Source organism: Camponotus floridanus, unplaced genomic scaffold (genome assembly GCF_003227725.1).
Source record: "Camponotus floridanus strain SB8 unplaced genomic scaffold, Cflo_v7.5 scaffold4, whole genome shotgun sequence".
NCBI lineage: Eukaryota > Metazoa > Arthropoda > Insecta > Hymenoptera > Formicidae > Camponotus > Camponotus floridanus.
The window spans coordinates 2,479,228-2,499,613 of NW_020229547.1; the positions used below are offsets into that span (position 1 = coordinate 2,479,228).

At 32.5% G+C, this 20,386-nt stretch overlaps 1 protein-coding gene across 2 annotated transcripts; it reads left to right on the top strand.

Moving 5' to 3' along the window:
- Nucleotides 1–7,070: 7,070 nt before the first annotated feature.
- LOC105251804 lies at nucleotides 7,071–18,760 on the top strand. Of its 2 annotated transcripts, XM_011258829.3 has the most exons (6): nucleotides 7,071–7,375; nucleotides 8,738–8,887; nucleotides 13,982–14,142; nucleotides 14,939–15,041; nucleotides 15,396–15,943; nucleotides 17,273–18,760. In XM_011258829.3, exons 1-6 carry the CDS (start codon nucleotides 7,138–7,140, stop codon nucleotides 17,489–17,491), a joined length of 1,419 nt encoding a protein of 472 aa, XP_011257131.1. In that variant the 5' UTR covers nucleotides 7,071–7,137; the 3' UTR covers nucleotides 17,492–18,760. The 2 variants fall into 2 exon arrangements, with proteins under 2 accessions (XP_011257131.1, XP_025267177.1); XM_025411392.1 differs by lacking the exon at nucleotides 8,738–8,887.
- Nucleotides 18,761–20,386: the final 1,626 nt, after the last annotated feature.

Sequence of the window (20,386 nt, forward strand, 5' to 3'; positions counted from 1 at the left end):
ATGAATCCCTGAATCTCGCGGTGGGCTCTTTTCTTACAGAATTACGATTATGAAATTGTTCATCGTCCGGGTAAATGGATGAGTCATGTCAACGCGCTAGTCGTTGTTATAGCGTACTTGTATTTGAGGGTAGTTGGAAAAAAACCTTGTCCGTTTGTCAAGACCGCGATAAGAATATTTTAAAAATTCGTGACAAACTTGAAAAGAGAGACATGAAACATTATGAATTGTGTGCGAGATGGACTTGTTATATAGGAAAGACAAAAATAAAATAATTACCCGCGAGATGTAAAAGATTTAACACAGAAAAACAGGGGATAAATCGCCGGAAATAATTCGCAAGACCAATAAATCACTGCCTATCTTTTACATACCGTTGTATGACATAATAAAGAACACTACCTTTAGATTTGGCGTTGCCGGAAATAACTCGCAAGACCAATAAATCTCTGCGTATCTTTTACATACCGTTGTATGATATAATAAAGAACATTACCTTTAGATTTGGCGTTGCCGGAAATAACTCGCAAGACCAATAAATCTCTGCGTATCTTTTACATACCGTTGTATGACATAATAAAGAACACTACCTTTAGATTTGGCGTTGCCGGAAATAACTCGCAAGACGTGCCTCGTGCATATACAATAATTATTATTTTAAAATTTAGAGTCACAAATATATTTCATCCGTGTTACTTATCGTTCTACTTGACAATCTAAATATAATTTGGATTGTGAGAGAACACGAAGTAAAACGCTCGAATTATAGATGCAAATAATTAGCATAACAAAAGACTCCGTGATAAATTGTTTAATAAATAATCAATTTTAATCAATAAATTAAAATATTTCATTAATTTAATATTCCGTTAGTGTATATTTTATATTACAGAAAATATTTCGGCAACGAGAGAATTATCAATAACACCGTGTTCGACCTATAAACATATTAATATGTTACACGGCTTTATTATCATTCGCACAATGATCTTGAGTAGTGATATGAGAGATGTTTCACATATTATCAAATTCTTTCTTTACATAGTCAACCTTGGCGATATAAACAGTACCGCGGTAAAATTGCTGACTTACAATCATTGGCTCAGTGGCTCTTGAGCAGTGAAGTAGTGATGTGAGACGTTTCATATATTATCAAATTCTTTCCATATATTATATTATATATAAAATTATATATAATATAACCCTCCCATGGGGTACACCTTGTCGCGGTGGGAGGGCTTAGTACTTGGATGGTGCCTTGAGGTTTATCTTAAATTTTTCTATTTATGATAAATCTTGAGGATCTTGAAGGGGAAGCCAAGTATCCTTTCGCGTCGTCGGTGCCGTCAACGTGCCGCGGACGGCGACGTTTCGTCCGTGTTTTCACGTTTTTAAATTCCCGTTTTTATCAACGAGTCTCTACTTCCGATGCCAACTAACTGACAATGAGATATTTCATCGAGTCGTTGCTATGCAATGTCGCGCCTTGTGCATCGCGGCACTTGGTGATGCCACGCAGAACATATGTCCAGTACGAAATGATTCTCGTAAGTAAAATAGGATTTTCGAAACCGGGAGTGCCGTTTAAAGAATATATATATTAAATATATACATCGCGCGATTAAATAGAAAATTTTTTATCATACCGAAAGTGCGGGAACCGCTCAGTATCGCGCGTAAAAGTGCGAAAATAGCGATAAAAATATCGCTCGTGATTGCGGGAGTGTCGAAAAGTATCGCGCGTCTAAGACTGAGAGGAGGAGAAAGCCTAGGAAAGGCATCGGTAGAGCAATCTTCTGGTAAGTAATTTATTTATTTGTAATTATATATTGAATATTTATTATAATTGCATGTGCGCAATTTAATTGGGCGTAATTAATCGCGTAATTTAATTTTTTACTTACATGATTTAAATAAGAGAGAATTGGAGAAAAGGGTTTCTTTAGCTACAATCTTGTAAAAGTATAAGCTTTTATAAAGTTGCGTTAGAGAATTATTAATAATATTTTTTTTCCAAAATTTATAATTATTTTATTAATCTACTTATTGTATACATCAAATATAAAATTCAATGCATACAATAATAATTTTTTGAAATGTTAATTATTTTGGACGCTGCTACAATTTGAATCCTCTATTTATATGTTATAGATCGACGCAACAACAACTGATGACCTGAGAGGAGGAGCAGGCCTAGGGAAGGCATCCTGCATCAGCGGAACAACCTGATGGTTAGTATTATTATTTATATTAATTATTATATTACATATACGTATTAATTTGATTTATTATTTGAATGATTTAAACAAAAAAGATTAAAAGAAAAAAGATTTTATGTAATTCCTATAAAAGTTTCTATTTAAAAAATAATTTTTTTCAGAATTTGAAAAATTATTACATCTTTATATATTTGTTTATTTTTTTATTTATATATTTATTGAGTGCATTGGATGTAAAATTTGGTGCATATAAAAATAATTGAATATGAAATTTATAATTGAATAATGAAATATAATGAAATATTAATTATTTTAAGAGTTGCTATAAAGTTGCTGAAATATTAATTATTTTAAAAGTTTGAATTTTATGTTTGTGTGTTATAGACAACGTAGCTTCAGTATTGACAACTCCGCTGTTGCGCATCAGTGTCGGTGAGTGAAAAACTTTTATTTAATTTTGAAGTAATGGATTTGTAGAGTTTGTAGATGTAGATTGTAGGTAAATCCATTATCTTATCAAATGGATAAGCTAAAATACATTAAATTAAATAACATTTAATAAGTTTTTTCGATATACATTGCATCTATTATAAAAGTAAATTAAAGTGTTAATTAAAAAAGAAAGATGATAGAAAAGATTTTTTTTTTTCAATTTGTATCAATTTTATCTAATTTTCGAATATACAGAATACTAGTAATTTTATCAATTACATGTAACACTAATTAATTTTTGTAACGCATACGGATTTTATTTTAATTTCTTATAGCTCATTCATGTTGTAGAATTTGTTTATAGACAGTTTCTGAATTTTGCTTTAATTGATGTAAAGCCAAATAATCAATTAATTAAATTATTAAAAATAATAGAATGATAATAAATGACATAAATGTTATTTTAATTTTTTATTTTATCATAAATTATATACTATTATAAAAATTTATATTATTAACATAATATTAAATTATATATTACTATGAAATTTAATGAATTTTTAATGAATTTTGATTGATAATTTGGTTTTATCTCAATTAAAATAGTTATGTTTAAATAAATGTGTAATGAACGATCGTAAAGTCACACGATCGTCAATGAGCACAAAATGTTTATGCTCTTCTGCCGGCAATTAGCCGGCAAAAAAAGGAGTTTTCTTTTTCCTCAATTTAAGCGCGTTTAATAAATCATTAATAAGCGCAAATGAGCGCAAGTAAAATCTTTGCGCTTATTTGCCAGTAATATTAAAATAAGCCGGCAATAAAAGGAGTAATTACCTCCTGTGAGAAAGTAACCAGGAAAGATAAGTTTAACTGATTCGAAGAATGAATATCGACTACGCAAAATTTAATTAGTATCACATGATTAGGGTACGCGATTAGGGTTCGCGATTAGGGTTCGGGATTAGGGCTCGCGATTATGGCACGCGACTAGGATACGCGATTAGGGTATATGATTAGGAATCCTTTCCCTTTTTTCCAAATTTCAAATAATTGGTGATTTAAAAGTAAATAAAGAATTATTAGAATTATTAAAATCGTTAGGATTTTAATATTTCAATACTATTTATATTTTAATCTTATTTTCAGCTTTTTTGATATGATCCCAGTATCATATTAAAAAAACTAGAGAAATAAATTTAAAATATAAATAACATCCAACTTAAATTTATCTTTAAGAAAGCTTTAAAAATTAAATTAAGCTTTAAAAATTAAAAAAAATATATTATTTTTAGGAAAATTAAAAATAATATTAATAACATAATTTATTTAAAAAATTAAAAATATTATATATGTATGTTCCATAATATTAAGTTGAAATATTAATGTTAACAAAATCAAATTATCAATTATTATAAATTATAAATTATTAATATATAATAATTATATGTTATTAATTTACCTTATTTGGATACTAATTTACCTTATTTGAAAATTAAATATTTGATATTGATAGCATTACCAAATAATATTATAATTGTATTATAATTATATTTTAATATTGTATAATTTTAATTTTATTATAATCATATTTTACATAATGGTATATAAAAAATGTATTTATAATTATAAGTTATATGAAATATATTCTTTTGTAAATTACACGAAAAATTATCGAAAGAACACGTATAATGACTATATAATAATAATTCATTAAATTAGCCAAGTTTTTTTAATTAAATTTTTTTCACTTTTTTGTTTTATATTAATTTGTACAAGTTAACTTGTACAAGTTTTCTTCCTTAAACTTTTATTTATCTTGTATAAATTTTTACCCTTAATTGGCACAATTTTTACATATCATTTTTGTAGATAAAACAACAGTTAGATACAATTTACATGAACTTAGCGTCCTTTTTTACCTTTTTGTTAAAAAGGTAAGTTTTTGGGGATTATATCACTTTTTTCAGTATAATTAATTTTTAGTATAATAGTTGGAGATATTATATTAAAAAATATATATATGTATATACATATATTTTATATATATATATATATATATATATATATATATATATATAAATCCGTCGATTTAGAATCAATTACTTTTTGCGTAAATTATTAAAAACATATCATTATTCAGAAAGCGGTTTGTCGTTATTTGCACAGTGATAGAAAGGAAAAACGAATGACAGGGAAATTCATTCTTGAGGCTTCATTCATTTGGCGTATTTTCTCAGTAAAAGAACGTAGAGAAAAAATTCGCAAAGATGATCATCGATAGACTGGCAAAGATGATTTTTGGAAAAAGTCGTGAGACGTGCCGAAGAGACAGAGGATTTACATCCCTCCCTTTGCCAACTGCATCGCATAGGCGTTATGTCAGGGAAAGGTTATCGACTGCGTCAGTGTACCAAGAATATTAATTTGTGACATCGATTGGAAATTCGCGCGATAACACGCCAATCGCTATGCCGAATGTAACGAACGAGCGGCGACAGATTCAAATGACATTAAAACTTTATATTATTATACTTTCATTATACATGACATTAAAACATTATTACAAATGACATTAAAACTTTATATTATTATACTTTTCCATGAAGGAAAACTAATTACATCAAATTCCATTGCGTTACTGAACCTAGATTGCTTCCCATGTTTTTTCGAACATATATAAAAATTTTTAAAGATTTTTTTATGGGATCGATGTATTATACTAACTAATGACATTAATAATAAAATAATCATTACTCAAAAATGACGTCAAAATAATGTCAAGACTATATCAAAATTATATCAAGACGTCAATATAAAATCATGTAACAAATCAGTCATTTTGACGACATATGACCAAAAATGATCAGTTTGGAACGTCAAAATGACGTGTGCTTCTTAATTTATGCTAGGATGCTCATAACGTAGCTCGTTACTGTACTTATGCTATGCGACGTCACAGCAGATCTAGCAAATCGAGTAAAAATAATAAAATAAATACCGAAAGATTTACATGTGAATAAGCTTTTTTGCTTAAATTAATAGTTAGAAGCATGGCTCACCAGATTCCGCGCTTTTTTACAATGAATAATATAATATGCCGCTGTGCGCCTTATGTCTTTAACTTCATAGATATCTTGTTTAAGTATCTTCGAAATATTTTTTTAAAATTTTATTTATTTTTTCTCTATTATTTGTAATACGTACACCATCATCAATTGTAAATTGTAAATTGTATTGTAATTATAACTATAGTATTATATAATTATAATAGTAATTTATAAAAACATGTAATAAATAATGCAGCTAATTATGGATATATAAATTATTTATACATAAGATGTGTTCTTCATGTTCTATAATTTATGTATGTAATCTAAATGCGTATTTAAATGGCGATTTTATCAGCAGTGAGAAATGAAAGCGATGGAGTGAACACGTAAAATGAGACGAATAGTCATCTGATGATAATTCAGGAATGTAAAAACTGTTGATAAGAGGAGTTAAAATATACATCGATACAATAGTATGCGAGATGCACTTATACTACAGGAGGTAAATATATTACAGGTAGTTTAAAGAATTGATGAAACTACTACTAGTATATTTTTATTGCTATTCATTTTTTTTTAATAGAAAATTTATAGATCTTACAATTTTTGATTGCGAATTTATCATAAATTAGCCTTCGATATTTTGACAATTAATATTCTTACATTAAATATTCGTCAAAATTAAAATAATATTTATTCAAAACTTGTGTGTGTGTACGTATGTGTGATTATAATATTATACATAAATACAATATTATAATTACATATAAATATAATATATATGAAAAAGAGTTTATTAATAAAATCATAGCATAACAGAATTATAACAGAATTAGCGAAAATTACGTGAAGAGAATATACTATTAATAATGACATTTTTCTATCGACATGATACGATTTATTTTTATTTTTGTAAGTAGAAATAGATGGCCATCATTAATTAACAAAGATAAATATATTTTAATAAAATAATTTAAAAAATAATTAGCATTAGTGACAAAAATGCCACGTTGAAAATATTTTTTTTATTTTCCTTTATTTTCTTTTTATTTATTTCTCAATATTTATTAATTTTCAATTCATTATTATTCTTTTTGCTGTCGAAATCTCTCTTCTTCTTCGTTTTTTACAAATATAATCGTTGAAAAAGTGTATTAAAATATATTTATCTGTAAACCGTTACGCGATATACGTTTCCTCCATCAACCATCTCGAAGAAAATAAACCTACATATGAAAATATGCCGGTGAATATAAATGCGCGCGGAGATATATCATGGCTGGTGGCAGGAGAGAGAGAGGGCCCCGACGCGTGGGCCTGACACGCATGGTCCCGTTGACGATCAGTCGGCAGCGCGGTCTTCGGTTAACACAGATGAGCCCCTGCAGACGTCGGGAATGCGATTTCGCGGGCACCGATAACCAGTGGTTATTATGCTTTCACGCTGTCATGGGATATTCGTCGTCTTATGCGTCGGTCTTGAGGTGTCTAGAGCATCGTCGACGGAAAATGGTATCCGGTGCACGCTGAATAGCGTCGGCTTGATGCTCCTGTTGCCGGAGAAGACGCATCAATGGTCGCTCTTGGGGTTGAATCTCTGGTCGAATCGCGGGGCGAATAAAGCAAGATATAACTCCAACGAGCAGGACATAAATCAATGGTCATCTAGGGGTGAGTTAAACGAAACGAACGTAGAATGTTGCGAGTAAGCATCTTCGGAGAGAGAGCTTTTATTCAGAAGAGAAGAAATAAAATTTAAAATATATATGACACTACACTATTACTGGATTATGACGCGGCGAAGATTATAATGTAATAATTGTCGCGTTCCTTAAGGATGTTTTTGTAAAACCTATTTTCAAAATATTGAGAATTTAATGAAAATTGTACAGAATGTCCTTATATATGTTTAGAATCTTCAGTACAATTTTTAAATCGATTCACTAAAGCGTTCACAAGTTTTAAGGATTTTAATTTGCACCGAATTAACATGTGTTCTTATGGGAAACATATAACCACGTCGATTCAAATGACAAAAACACATGGAAATAATATTTAGAATTTGTTTAAAATTTTCAAAAGTTAGATACAGAGGAAATATTTGGTCAAATAATATTATACAAGTACTAATTGGTTAAAAAGATATTAAATATAATTTAATGAAGTTAGCCATGTATCTGTCACAAGGCAAAATTCTCTGCCAAAAGTTAATCATTTCGATTAACAAAATTCGGAATATTTCAGTAAAAACGCAATAAATATTAAAAATACATCTCTGCGCTGTAGCTAAGATCAAATTGTATATTCCACACAATTTCTTATACTCAAAATATACCAAAAGTGGATATTCGTCAATATTGATTTTCAATTACTTTTTGCTGGGATTGTACATACGAAACATCCCTTAAGTCGCAAAAAATTGAATAAAATTCCACGTTATCCCTCGAGTCAACAGTTTTAGTTCGCCATTACATTGTTTCTTTATTATTCGAGAGAAAAGTAAAGAATAGACCCTCTTCTCTTTGCGATGTACAAAGGGATCCTGTAAATTTTATAAAAGTCAGTCACAAAAGTCATTCTAAGTAGTGTGTGAATGTAACAAATGATCGTACAATCGTTTGACAAATATTATTATTTTCAAATCACTCGTTCGATCCTTCAATCAAGACGTATTATTTCGCTTTTAAGAAGACACGCATGAAATACAATATAATTGATTATTTTGTGAATTTATGAGAGTAGATTATTTTTGAGAAATTGGACAAAATTAAATTTTCGTTGAAGGCTTTCTTGAAAAATTGTTTTGTTAATAAATGCAAATAAGCATTAAATTAAAATGAAAAGGAGGGCAAGTGTTGAATCGTAAATAATTTCTATCGAATTTTACAAGAGAGGAGAAGAGAGTGTAATCCTATTTATTTTACACCTCTGAAATTCATTCACTCAGTGACCAAAGAATAATCGCAAAAAATGAATAGAGTTATCGAGTAGAGTTTGATCCTTCTTCGCGCTTTACTGGCTCGTTTTGTGCAGTGCTAAATTTCTTTCCCGTTCCGGTGGAGGAAGAGTGCCTGTCCGAGGACAAACGACGTCAGGGAATATGCATGAACACATACGAGTGTCGCATCCAGCACGGAGTGTCTCACGGACCGTGCGCTCTCGGATTCGGCGTCTGCTGCATATGTGAGTTATCTCCCTCATTCCTCGTACGTATGCGAGTTATATCTGTCATCGTAGAAGCGCGAAATATTGCATAAAATTCGCTATGAGCCAGCACGCCGATTCATTCCGAGAGAAGGATAATCCGAATATCGACTTGACAAACTCGCTTTGACATCCGCGATACATCGTAGAAATCTCCAAATATATCATGTAATTTTTTTTAAACTGCTTCTCTCCTTTACATAGTCTAGATATGTATCTGTACAAGACGGTTTCGTGTATAGGCTTAAATTTAAATAATTCAAATGACACATGATTGTGTTTAGCAACTTTTTAATTTCTAACGATAAATTTTTTTCTAACGAGAATTTTAACTCGATATTATACTTTCTAAAATTCATTTGAGCCTGCTGCAAAATAGACATTTTGTGAACATTTTTAATTCTAAAATTTAATTGGTTACAAAGCGCTTTAATTTTCAAAGTATTAGACCTAATAATTTTGTATTTAATTGCTGCATACATTCAAGGAAGGAGAGACAATTTAACTAAAATTTATGAAGTAATGTATCATTTATATACGTTAATGAAACGTTTAACGAGAGAGAATATTTCGTAGACATTATAAAATGAAAAATTTAGCGGATCTTACTTATTTTCATGCAATTTAATCAATTTACATATTTAAGAAAAATATTTCGTTAAACACGGTAATATTAATTTTTTAAACAGACATTTTTTAAATTAAATTAAATTATTTACACACGATGTATCGCAGAAATCTTCAAATATATCATGTAATTTTTTTTTCGATCTGCTTCTCTTCTCTACATAATCATTTAAATACGTGGCTGTACAAAACGGTTTCGTATAGGCTTAAATTGAAATAATTGATCGCGATGACACATCACTTACACACGCACGAAAGCTTTTAATCAGGATTAGCATGTATCTTCAGTGTTTAAAGGCGATGCGCAATTGATGCCAAATCGATCAATGAATTCCCTCCACTCCTCAATTTAACGGTATCGAGACGACCAGGCGTAATTCCGAGACTTCTCTCTCTTAAGCGGCACACGTTCTCCTCGATAGCGTGAAAGGGAGCACTCGAAGAAGAAAGGCAAGGAAGAGGAACGGTACGAGAGCTCGCACGACGAGAAAGAACTTGAAAGCCGAGTTATACAGTTATTTAATTGCCTTTCGGCGCGGTCACTGAGAGGGGTACAACGGGTCCAACGTCTTGTTTATGTGTTTTCGAAATTCGTGAATGTGATCGGACATAGCTGAGCGCATATATTTTCCATTTAAACTATTTTAAAGGAGATAATTTAACACTAATGATATGCATTATACATTAATTCGTAGAATTTCGATAAATCGTAAGGTACATTATATCATTAGAATTGATATTTGTTTTTTTTTTGTAATCGTGAAGTTTTTTAGATTTATTTTGAATAGAATTTTGTGTGAGAAGCCCGACAATTTCTTCACGAATTTGAAGATGCTTTTCTCAAAATGTTATTGTATTTAGTAACTTTTTAATTTCTAATGATACATTTTTTGAGAATTTCAATTCAATATTGCACTTTATAAAATTCATTTGAGTTTGCTGCAAAATGGACATTTTATGGGTATTTTTAATTCTGAAATTTAAGTGGTCAAGTGCTTTAATTTTCAAGAGATTAGATTTAATAATTTTGTATATAACCGCTTCATTAAATTCCAGAAAGGAGCGAAAATTAAGTTAAAATTTATGAAGTAATGTATCATTTACGTGCATTAATGGACCGTTTAGCGCGAAAGGATACTTCGCAGACGTATATGTAAATGAAAATTTAGCGAATCTTATTTACTTTCAAGCAATTTAATTTAATCAATTTACATATTTACGAGAAATATTTCGTTAAATGCAATAATATTAAATTTTTAAAGAGATATCTTTTTAATTAAATTAAAATAACTTTTTACGGCGATTTTCTTTTTCAAGTATGTTCAAGTATATTTCGATCGTGAAATTTTACTAAAAAATAGATGAGTATTTTTTTAATTTATATCGCATTTTTTTTAAAGTCTCCAAGTCTCTCGTTTAACGCGGAAGCAGTTCTTATACAGCTAGGCTTTTCGCGACCGTTCCATCTTCCGTCTCCGTTTCGTTCAATTGTTCCTTGTTGCTTTTTATCCGGTCTGCATCCATCCGCTCTTTCCGCCACGGTGCATGCTCTGTCGAAAACAGGGCCATACCGTACGTACGGATTCTTGACCGATTTCCCGAACACCACTTCCTACTAGTACGTCTGCTTCTCGATGCATCTTGCATGCCCGAGTTTTGCTATCGCGTCTTCCTGTAATAATTTATGTATATGCAATACATATGATATGATTTATTGATATGAATTTCGAGATACAATGTAAAGAGGATGCATATATTCGCGCACATTTGTGTGCGTATGTGCACTTATGTGAATTTACAAGAATTCTATAACACGAACAAAACAAATTCCTAATGCTTTCACGATCAAAGATGTATGAACATGACCTTTAGCTATAAATAATTCCTCATAGCTTCTATACGAGATTAGAACGGCGATTATATAATGAGCGGCGAAGAACGATAGGAAAGAAAATTTATATTGTATATTTATAGATGCAGATCTTTGTGATAACTTATCACATATTTATATTAAAATTTTTTTTGTTTAAATTAATTTTTAAAATTTTATTTTTATTCTAAAAATTTATTCAGATAATATATAAATTATATTTTTTTACTCGAATCTCAAACCTTATTTCTTCAGATCTGCAATTTTTTTTTCATCGAAATAAATTTTATCAAAATATTTAAGTTTTAGATATTTAAAATGTACAGTAAATATATTTAAAATGTTTTTTGATACAAATAAGCGAAAACGCCTAGTGCAAATTTGTCAAGAATCATAATTATTATATAGAATTAGTATCGATTTCAAGAGAAAAGTATCTGTACACATATCTGTACATATCTACATATATTTGTGCATATCTAAATGGAATCTTGGATATTACGCGTACGTAAGCACGATACCATAAATGCGCTGTGTTTGCGAGTGCTTCTCGCAAAAGCTATCCTCCTGTATCTCTTTCTTTTTGTACTCTTTTTACCGTTGAATGCAACGCGCGACATCAGACGTTCATACATTTTTTATACTGTCCACCAAGTTTCCACCCCGTTACGGGATGGAAGAAGTAAGATCTACATGCAAAGGCGGTAACTGCTTCTTCCTAACCGGAGCGGCGGGTTACTGAAAGCGCTCCGAGATTCTAAAACGGTCACTGAATACCTGAATGAGAACTCGTTATCGAAACCGGAGGCTGGTCGCTAGAATGTCACGCGATAACGTTTAGGGCGGATAGTTTGCGAAAATGTTAGAATGTCTGGCATTCGCACTTAATCCGTCCATGGATATGAATTTTGATCAAGAACTTTCGACAAGAATAACCAATTCTGCTCGAACAACTAGTAATAATAATGATTATAATTTATGCCTACTTTCGAATTTAAGTTTTTTTTAGATATAGATTAATTTGCGCAAAATTAATTGTAATTTTGAAAAATTGTTTTACAGGAATATTATTATATACTGATACATAGTATATAATATAGTGTCAAAAAAATCAAAAGCTTGCGTTGAATATCATTTTAAAGAAATTAGCGTCAAATTCGAGTATCTGATTTTTTTATAGATCAATCGATATAAAATCTATATTAATTGATCAGTATAAAATTGTATATATTTGAATTTAGATATTTATGTCATATCTCTTTTACGTAAAATTAATTGTAATTTTGAAAAATCGTTTTATAAAGAAATTATTATTATAATTATAAAACGTACCATATAAAACGATAAGAAACGATGAAGTAGAAACTTATATTTCTTAAGAAAGCATTGAACTCAAATTGATTTTTTTTTATATAAATTAATTCGTAAAATAAAGTCGATATTTAACAAAAAATTGTACATCTGAGTTTGGGTTTTTTATATAGATTAATTTTAATTGCATTTAATTGCATTTAAAATTAATTGCAATTTTAGAATATGTTTCAAAAAATTATTATATTTGATTTATATAGGAGAAGCAGAAGTTTGCATTGAATGTTTTTCGAAGAGTTAGCATTGAAGTTATGACGATTTTTTCTTTTATATATAAATCAATTCGTGCAAAGTCGATTGACTTTAAAAAATTGTTTCGAAAGAATTATTTAACGTACAGAGACCATACGTGTGAGAGAAGTAATGAAAAACAGCAGCTTTTACTAGCTATTTCTTAGAGAAGTTAACTCAATATCGAACTCAGGTGTCCGATTTCCCACTTAACTTTAGAAGGCTAATAGCGTCATTATATGAGTAACTTCAATATTGGACACGCGCCAATTTATTATTCCTGCATCTATACAATCCTATTAATCGCGAATGCGATTTTGACGATTTTAAAATGATAATCGATTCGATATTTTTTATATAGGATTTATATATCTAGTTTCCATTACTTCGTACCTAGTGCGGTGTAGAACCAAATTTAAATTGATGGAAAATGCGTCTGACTACGCTTACTTCCCTCTTCGATCCGTAAATTTTATCGGAGTGGCAGCGAATTGATACAGAATTGAATTTAATCGGTAGAAACGCTTAAAAGTAAATAATGTCAACCTCTACTTTTCATTTTCAAAGAGAGATTAAAATCCTCAACCGATGGAAACAATTTCAAGAAAAATTTATTTAGAAAAATGAAAAATAAACGTGGTCTTTTTTCTTTTTATTCGACTAACTATATTTGATGTATTCTTCAAAAATTGTTTGTTTATATTCAAAAAAGCAAAAGTTGGCTTTACTGAAATATCAAAAACTTTCTCGTTTTTAATATACTTGCAGTAGAAACAGTACGTTAAATTCGATGTGCACGGAAGCAAAATTGGATTGAAGACTTCGGTGGAAACTAGACCATAGACGCGTAATCCCATGAAATTAGGAAGAGGAGTCGCATTAGATTGACTCTGCTGTCTAATTAAATATTTCGAAACATACGGTACCGCAACTCTATCCCGTTAACTGTGCCGGTCAATTAATGTGGTTTTCAGTCACGGCAAGCTGCGACAACGAGGTACAGAATAATCTGACCTATGTGACCAGTCCTGGTTTTCCCAACCTCATCGACCGGCCTATGAACTGTACGGTGGTTGTACGGAAGATCGATACGGAGGTCAGCCAGTTGAGGATCGACTTTGTCCATTTTAACATTGTAAGTTTCAGGGATATGTCTCATTGTTGTGACGTTATCCACCGGCGGGATCCGCCTCGGCCAATCGCAAACGTCGATTCCCCTAAACTCTAATATTCCGCAAGTTGCCAAGACAATGTCGATGCTAACACGATGCGCGTAAATGAAACCCTCTTCTTCCAGAAACCGCGACAATGCTTTCTTATTGAGAAATCAATATTCAGTTATTGCATTTTGTGTAAAAAAATGGTTAAATACATTAATATATAATAGTTCCGTGGATGTCCTTTTAAGTGGATGTCCTTTCCAGTAAATTGTCTAGTTAATTTTTTAAAGTCGATTTTTCTGGAGCGAAAATGTTGAGGGCGGTCATTATTTTTTGCAAGAGTTTTCAACTTATTTACTTATTCTATAACTAAGTTTAAATGAAAACCCTATTAAAGTAAATTTCATCTGAAATTAACTAAAGAATTTGTAAAAAACATATATAAAATTACACAAACATAAAATTATAATAAATAATGAAAATTTCATACATCTCTATTTATTGTATAATTATTACATTTATTATTCCTAATTTCAATTTTTTACAAAACTTGTAGTTTTATTTCAACTTTTGACTTATGACAAGATTTAGTTTACGAAAAGCTCTTCTTTTTCAATCGTTCAGAATTCAAAAATTATTGATATTTTCGCTAAAGAAAATCCTTTAAATTGGAGTCTGCTATTGAAAAGACGTCCAATTTAGGAGCATTATATGTATAATCTTATTGTAAATAAGTCAGAGAGAAAAAGAGAAATTAAAAACAAATTTCAGGGCCAACCAAATGCAATGACTGGCGTATGCGATGGAGATGTTATGGTAATTAATAACGGCAGAAGATCTTTCGAACTGTGCGGATGGAATAGCGGACAACACGGTGAGAGCTTGGGTCTCTTCATTCTCCTTGTATTTTACAACTTCCTTTTCGCAACAAAATTTATAGAGCGATTTAAATATAGAATGCGTTTGTTTTAGCTCAAAGAAACATATATATTCCTGGACAAAATTAACGCATCGTTTTTTTTTCACTTTTTCTTTAAAATTTTTCGTTAAAATTTAAATATCAGTTTTTAAAGAAAAAGTGAAAAAAAAATTATGCGTTAATTTTGTCCAAGAGTATATATATTTCATATTTTTATATATTTTATATATTATTATATATTTTTATTTATATATATTATATGTTTTACATACATAAGTATGTATACACGTAAACATATATTTTTAATAGTATACGTGGACGCAAGCGAAGGCAACGAACCGATCACTTTAAACTTCCGTCTGCCAAGCGGCCTGCAGTCACGAATGTGGGAGATGCGCGTGGTGCAATTGGGCTTCGAGCAACGTGCGCCAGTTGGGTGTCTCCAATATTTTCGCTCGCCAAACGGCACGCTGAGGACATTCAATTATCTGCCGAACGGCAGATATCTCGCCGGACACGATCACTTATTGTGCGTGCGTCAAGAGAGGGACATGTGCGGTATCGCTTATCAGCCGTGCACGCCGGATTCTTTTCGGATAGGAACCGGCAGGACCAACGCGACGAACGTTCCTGCGGCTCCTGTCACGAGCAACGGAAACGTCTCCACTTCCCCCGTCGTCGATCTAAACAGCATCGCGAATAACTCCAACGCGGATGTCGTCGAAGGCTCGGGAGCGGGATCGCCCGAGCAGCAGGAGATGGTCCTCACCACCGGCACGAATTCGGCGGCCCCGGCGATCGGGACACGTTGCAGGGACAGAATACTTATCCCTTGCGATTTCGAGGAATTTATTACGGTACGTCGCGCGTTTAATTTTAAAATTTCATTTATGGAAATCAATATCAAACTCGTTTTCTTCTTCTTTTTAATTTAATTGTTATCGTGTAGATGTAGCTAGCATGATAAAGAAATATTAAAAAAAGAAAAAAAATTTAATCAAATTGAATTAAATTGAAATAAAATAAAATAAATCTATTATGCTAAACATGATAAACATGACAAATATAATTAAAAAAAGAAAAAAATTTAATCAAATTGAATTAAATTGAAATAAAATAAAATAAATCTATTATGCTAAACATGATAAACATGACAAATATAATTAAAAAAAGAAAAAAAATTTAATCAAATTGAATTAAATTGAAATAAAATAAAATAAATCTATTATGCTGGTAAACATGACAAATATTCTTGCCTCTGAAATAATCAATTCTTATTAATTTTTATAGAAAAAAATTGATATTTAATATTTTTAATTAATTTTTATTTTTTATGAGTCTTTATTTTCTTCTTGACTTTTTCATCTCAGAAACATGCAATTATTCCTTTAATCAAGACAACATATCATCATTATTTTAGTCGTAAATTAAGAAACCGAGACAAGTTCTGAATCACATCCTTACTAATTCATTTATAGTGAAGCGCCGTGGTTCGTTAAGAAATAATGTATAATTAATGTGCTTTTGCCATTCATATGATATGAGAGTCTAAAGATTACGAAAGTAATTATTATTTTTGCTTGGTGGCTTCGCTTCAACATAAAATGTACAAAAGTAAACTATCAGTTATCTAAATATTCCATCAGCCACACGCAATCTCATGAAGATGATTTGTCTGTTTTTATTATAAATGATACATCCTGAAGTCCAATAAAGACATGAAAACTGGTCGGAAAAATCGTTTAAGCTTTAATATTAAATTCCTTGAAGCCTTAATATTAAATTCTCAAGCTTACGTGTATTATTTTTTTAAATTAAATATTTTATTTTGTTAAAAAAGTTCAATATTACATCAGGAAATTTAGAGCTAATAAAAATAGTGTTATATTTCTTTTTCTCATCGCATTTTTAATAAGAATTGATTAATTTTACAAAGGCAAGAAAAAATTTCTATTTTTTTGTACATCAGTTATTAATCAATTTGATTAATGCAAAGTAACCACGCGAGACACCTGAGTAAATACCAATTCGCTAAAGTTGAAAACAATTTGATCCCGATAAAATAAAATGAAATAAAATAAAATAAAATAAAATAAAATAAAATATTAGAGTAAGGTGAGTAAGCTATGTAATAAGTTACATTTGGTTTATTAGACCGCAGCGGAAAATACGTATGTCTGTTCCAGCCGGGAAACAACGTGGCGGGTGTCTGCAATCTGGAGCATTGCGGCAACTCGCTGTGCAGACGAGACGAATTCGATGCGGAGGGCAACTGCCGCGTGGAGACCTGGACTACGCCCTTCCGTATAAGGGTGGCTTTCGGCCCCGGGAGCAACACGACCGGCACGCTGGCGGACAACACCGGCATGTGTCTTACGTATCAGCAGTTAGCTTGCGTGGCTTGAGAGCGCTTTATAATTAATTTCCACTCTCCGCAAGATGCTCACGACTTACGAGGCAATATCGCCCTCGGACGAGAGAGAGGGAGGGACGATATTGACTCTGTACCGCTCATAAATTGTTTCCGCAGCGCGCGATATCGTATCTCCACGACGTAAATAACGGAAAGAGATCTTAGATATCGGGATATAATAAAGGGGATTTGATTTTTCTACCCTCCCTCGGTTTATCTAAGTCTCGATGGACGTAGGAGAGTAATTACACAGGGTCAATTAACACATCACGGGAGGTCAAAGAGTCAAATAGTTTTTATTTACAAATGAACTAGCTTAAATCGCGTAAACGCAGCGCACAACTCTCGATATAGTGATAGATATATATTTATATTTAATTCGCCTTTGTGTCCCGCTTCTGTTTATTTTTTCTGGTTCGATTGCATCACGATCATCATCGGCCGCGATACGCAACGTGTATGTGTATGTGTGTGTGTGTGTGTATGCGTAAATATGTATATGTGTATCAATCACGAGAAATTGAATCTATCCACTTATCTATCCATCGAAACTGGTCGAACGCGAGATTTAGCGCAGCGCAAATTACTCTCATGTGTGTGTATCATTACATATAACGGTGACTCTGTCGCGAAAGATGCCGATGAGGATCGCGGCGACCGTTAGCGATAACGATATATAATGACGTTACAAGAATAAATTATAATGTCGTCGATATATACGATAATATCGACGATGGCAACATCACTTCGAATCGCTCTCCCAGAAGGAACGCGCGCATCGTCATCTTGTCCCCGATAAGGGGCCAAGATCGCGTTGCAGCCCTTGCCTCTTACATCAAGCTACTTCGCGTATATCTTTAAGTGTCGCGTATGTATAATAACGATAATAATAATAATAATAGCAATGATAAAATCAGCGGGTAATGTAACATAATGGAGACGTAATTCGACGACATGCGAATATATATATAAATTTACATCGGCGTCGTCGTCGGCGAGACACGTCGCTTTCCGTACAATTCGAAATCATATCGCTTTGCCTACCTACCGAAAGTCAAAAAGGATCGTTAAGCATTAAGAGAGGGCGGTGAATTCGCGTATACGGTGATTGCGCGTGTACTTGATCATGGTCACTTGGTGCGAGGGAGAAGAGGGAGGAAGAGGGGAGGAGGGGAAGAGGAGGAGGGAGCACACGTTTCTTTTTTTTTTCTTTTCTTTTCTTTTTTCTTGAATCTGTCCTAATACTCTACCGATACAATTGCGGACGTTCGCGGGGCGTTTAATCCGCGAGAGGAGTATCTCGAGGCCGTATATGTGGATATAAATAGATAAATCCATATTTATAAAAATCATTTCGAAGATAAGATATATATATATACACGTGAAGAATGATTTATTTATTTATTAATTTATTATTGTTTTTAATGAAAAAATGCTGATTATTCCCGTGACGGTTGTTACGTCAAAATGCCTCTCGTCTGAATCTTGGGGACGCGAGAAAATTCAAGAAACCGTCGACGAATTATATCTTCGGATCGATTAAGCACCCCGCCGCGCCCAGCTTTGAGCTACGTGTTCCCGAAAAAAGAAAAACTATCGGACGTTCGTCGTTGTATTTACATCGTCGAGCGATACAACGGAGCACTGTACAATTCGTGATGATTTGCGGTGAGCGCGGATGATGCGAGAGATTCGAGTATAAACGACGATGCCTCTCGCGCGAGATTAACGTTAAATCCAGAGTCGTAGCCGCCTCCCGGAGACACTCTGGGACACGCTCGATAAAAGATTCGAGATCCGAGACGAATTCTGTACGAGAGTTCGGATGTGTTCAGTGAATACCTTGTGAATTTGCGAGCGTTCAAAGTATTTGTTCGCGTGACGAGATATTTCTCGAGATTTTTGTTCATTTCCGGAGAGAAAATTATCGAGTATATAAATCTCCCCCAGCATCGCGATACATTTTTGTCAATTGAATGTTTCGAATTTTCGCCATCCGAACCGCGTAGAGAGAGAATTCGACTCAATTTGCGCCCGCATCATCCGCGCGCATCCTGTTTAATTATTAATTATTAATCGATACTACGTATTATATAGAAAACTTGGTATTAGAAAATCACTGGACTCTCTTCCATCATTGATCCGGATAGTGGACGACAGCGGAACCAACGGAAAACGCTTCGGAAAGGCGACGAGAGCCCCAGTCGATTAGAATCGCCAAATTCCTCGGGTCCTTTAAATCGAGACATTTTCGAGACACCCGCGAGGTCTCGCGTCCATCTCTCATGTCGTATTTACAAAACTGGCATGAAAATATGTACGAGATTAACAGTAATAATCAAACGTATTTGGAATAAAGTTGACGCTCGTAACAAACACGCAAAAAAGAGCTCTCGATCGATATTCATTAAACAATTTCGTGGCGCGTTATCGCGATCCTGTTTACGATCAAAGTTCGATGTGATCGAACGCTCGACATACATACGAGGTGCAGCGAGATACGACTCTCGCGATGAATCCGGACGTCCCAAGCAGTCTGGTCAACGTAAAGCGAAAGGAGCGAACGCGATGGTGATCGGCGAAAAGTATACACATCGCCGCATAAATCATGCTAATAATCTTTATACGCTGTGGCCGTCACGAAAAGAGTTTAGGTACCATAAAATATTTGCCACCGCAACTGTAGGGGCGCAAAAATGTGCGCGCGCGCGCACGTCTGTGCACCCTCGCTCTTTTTTCCCCTTAAAAACTGTTGTGTGTGTGCGCGCGCTCATTGTATGCCGCCGATATGCATCGTTATTATATTTTGTTCTCTTTTTTTTCTTCAATACTCTCTCCTTCCCCCTTCCCCTCTCCAGTTCTTGCCGTTTTAAGGGTCGTTCGAGAC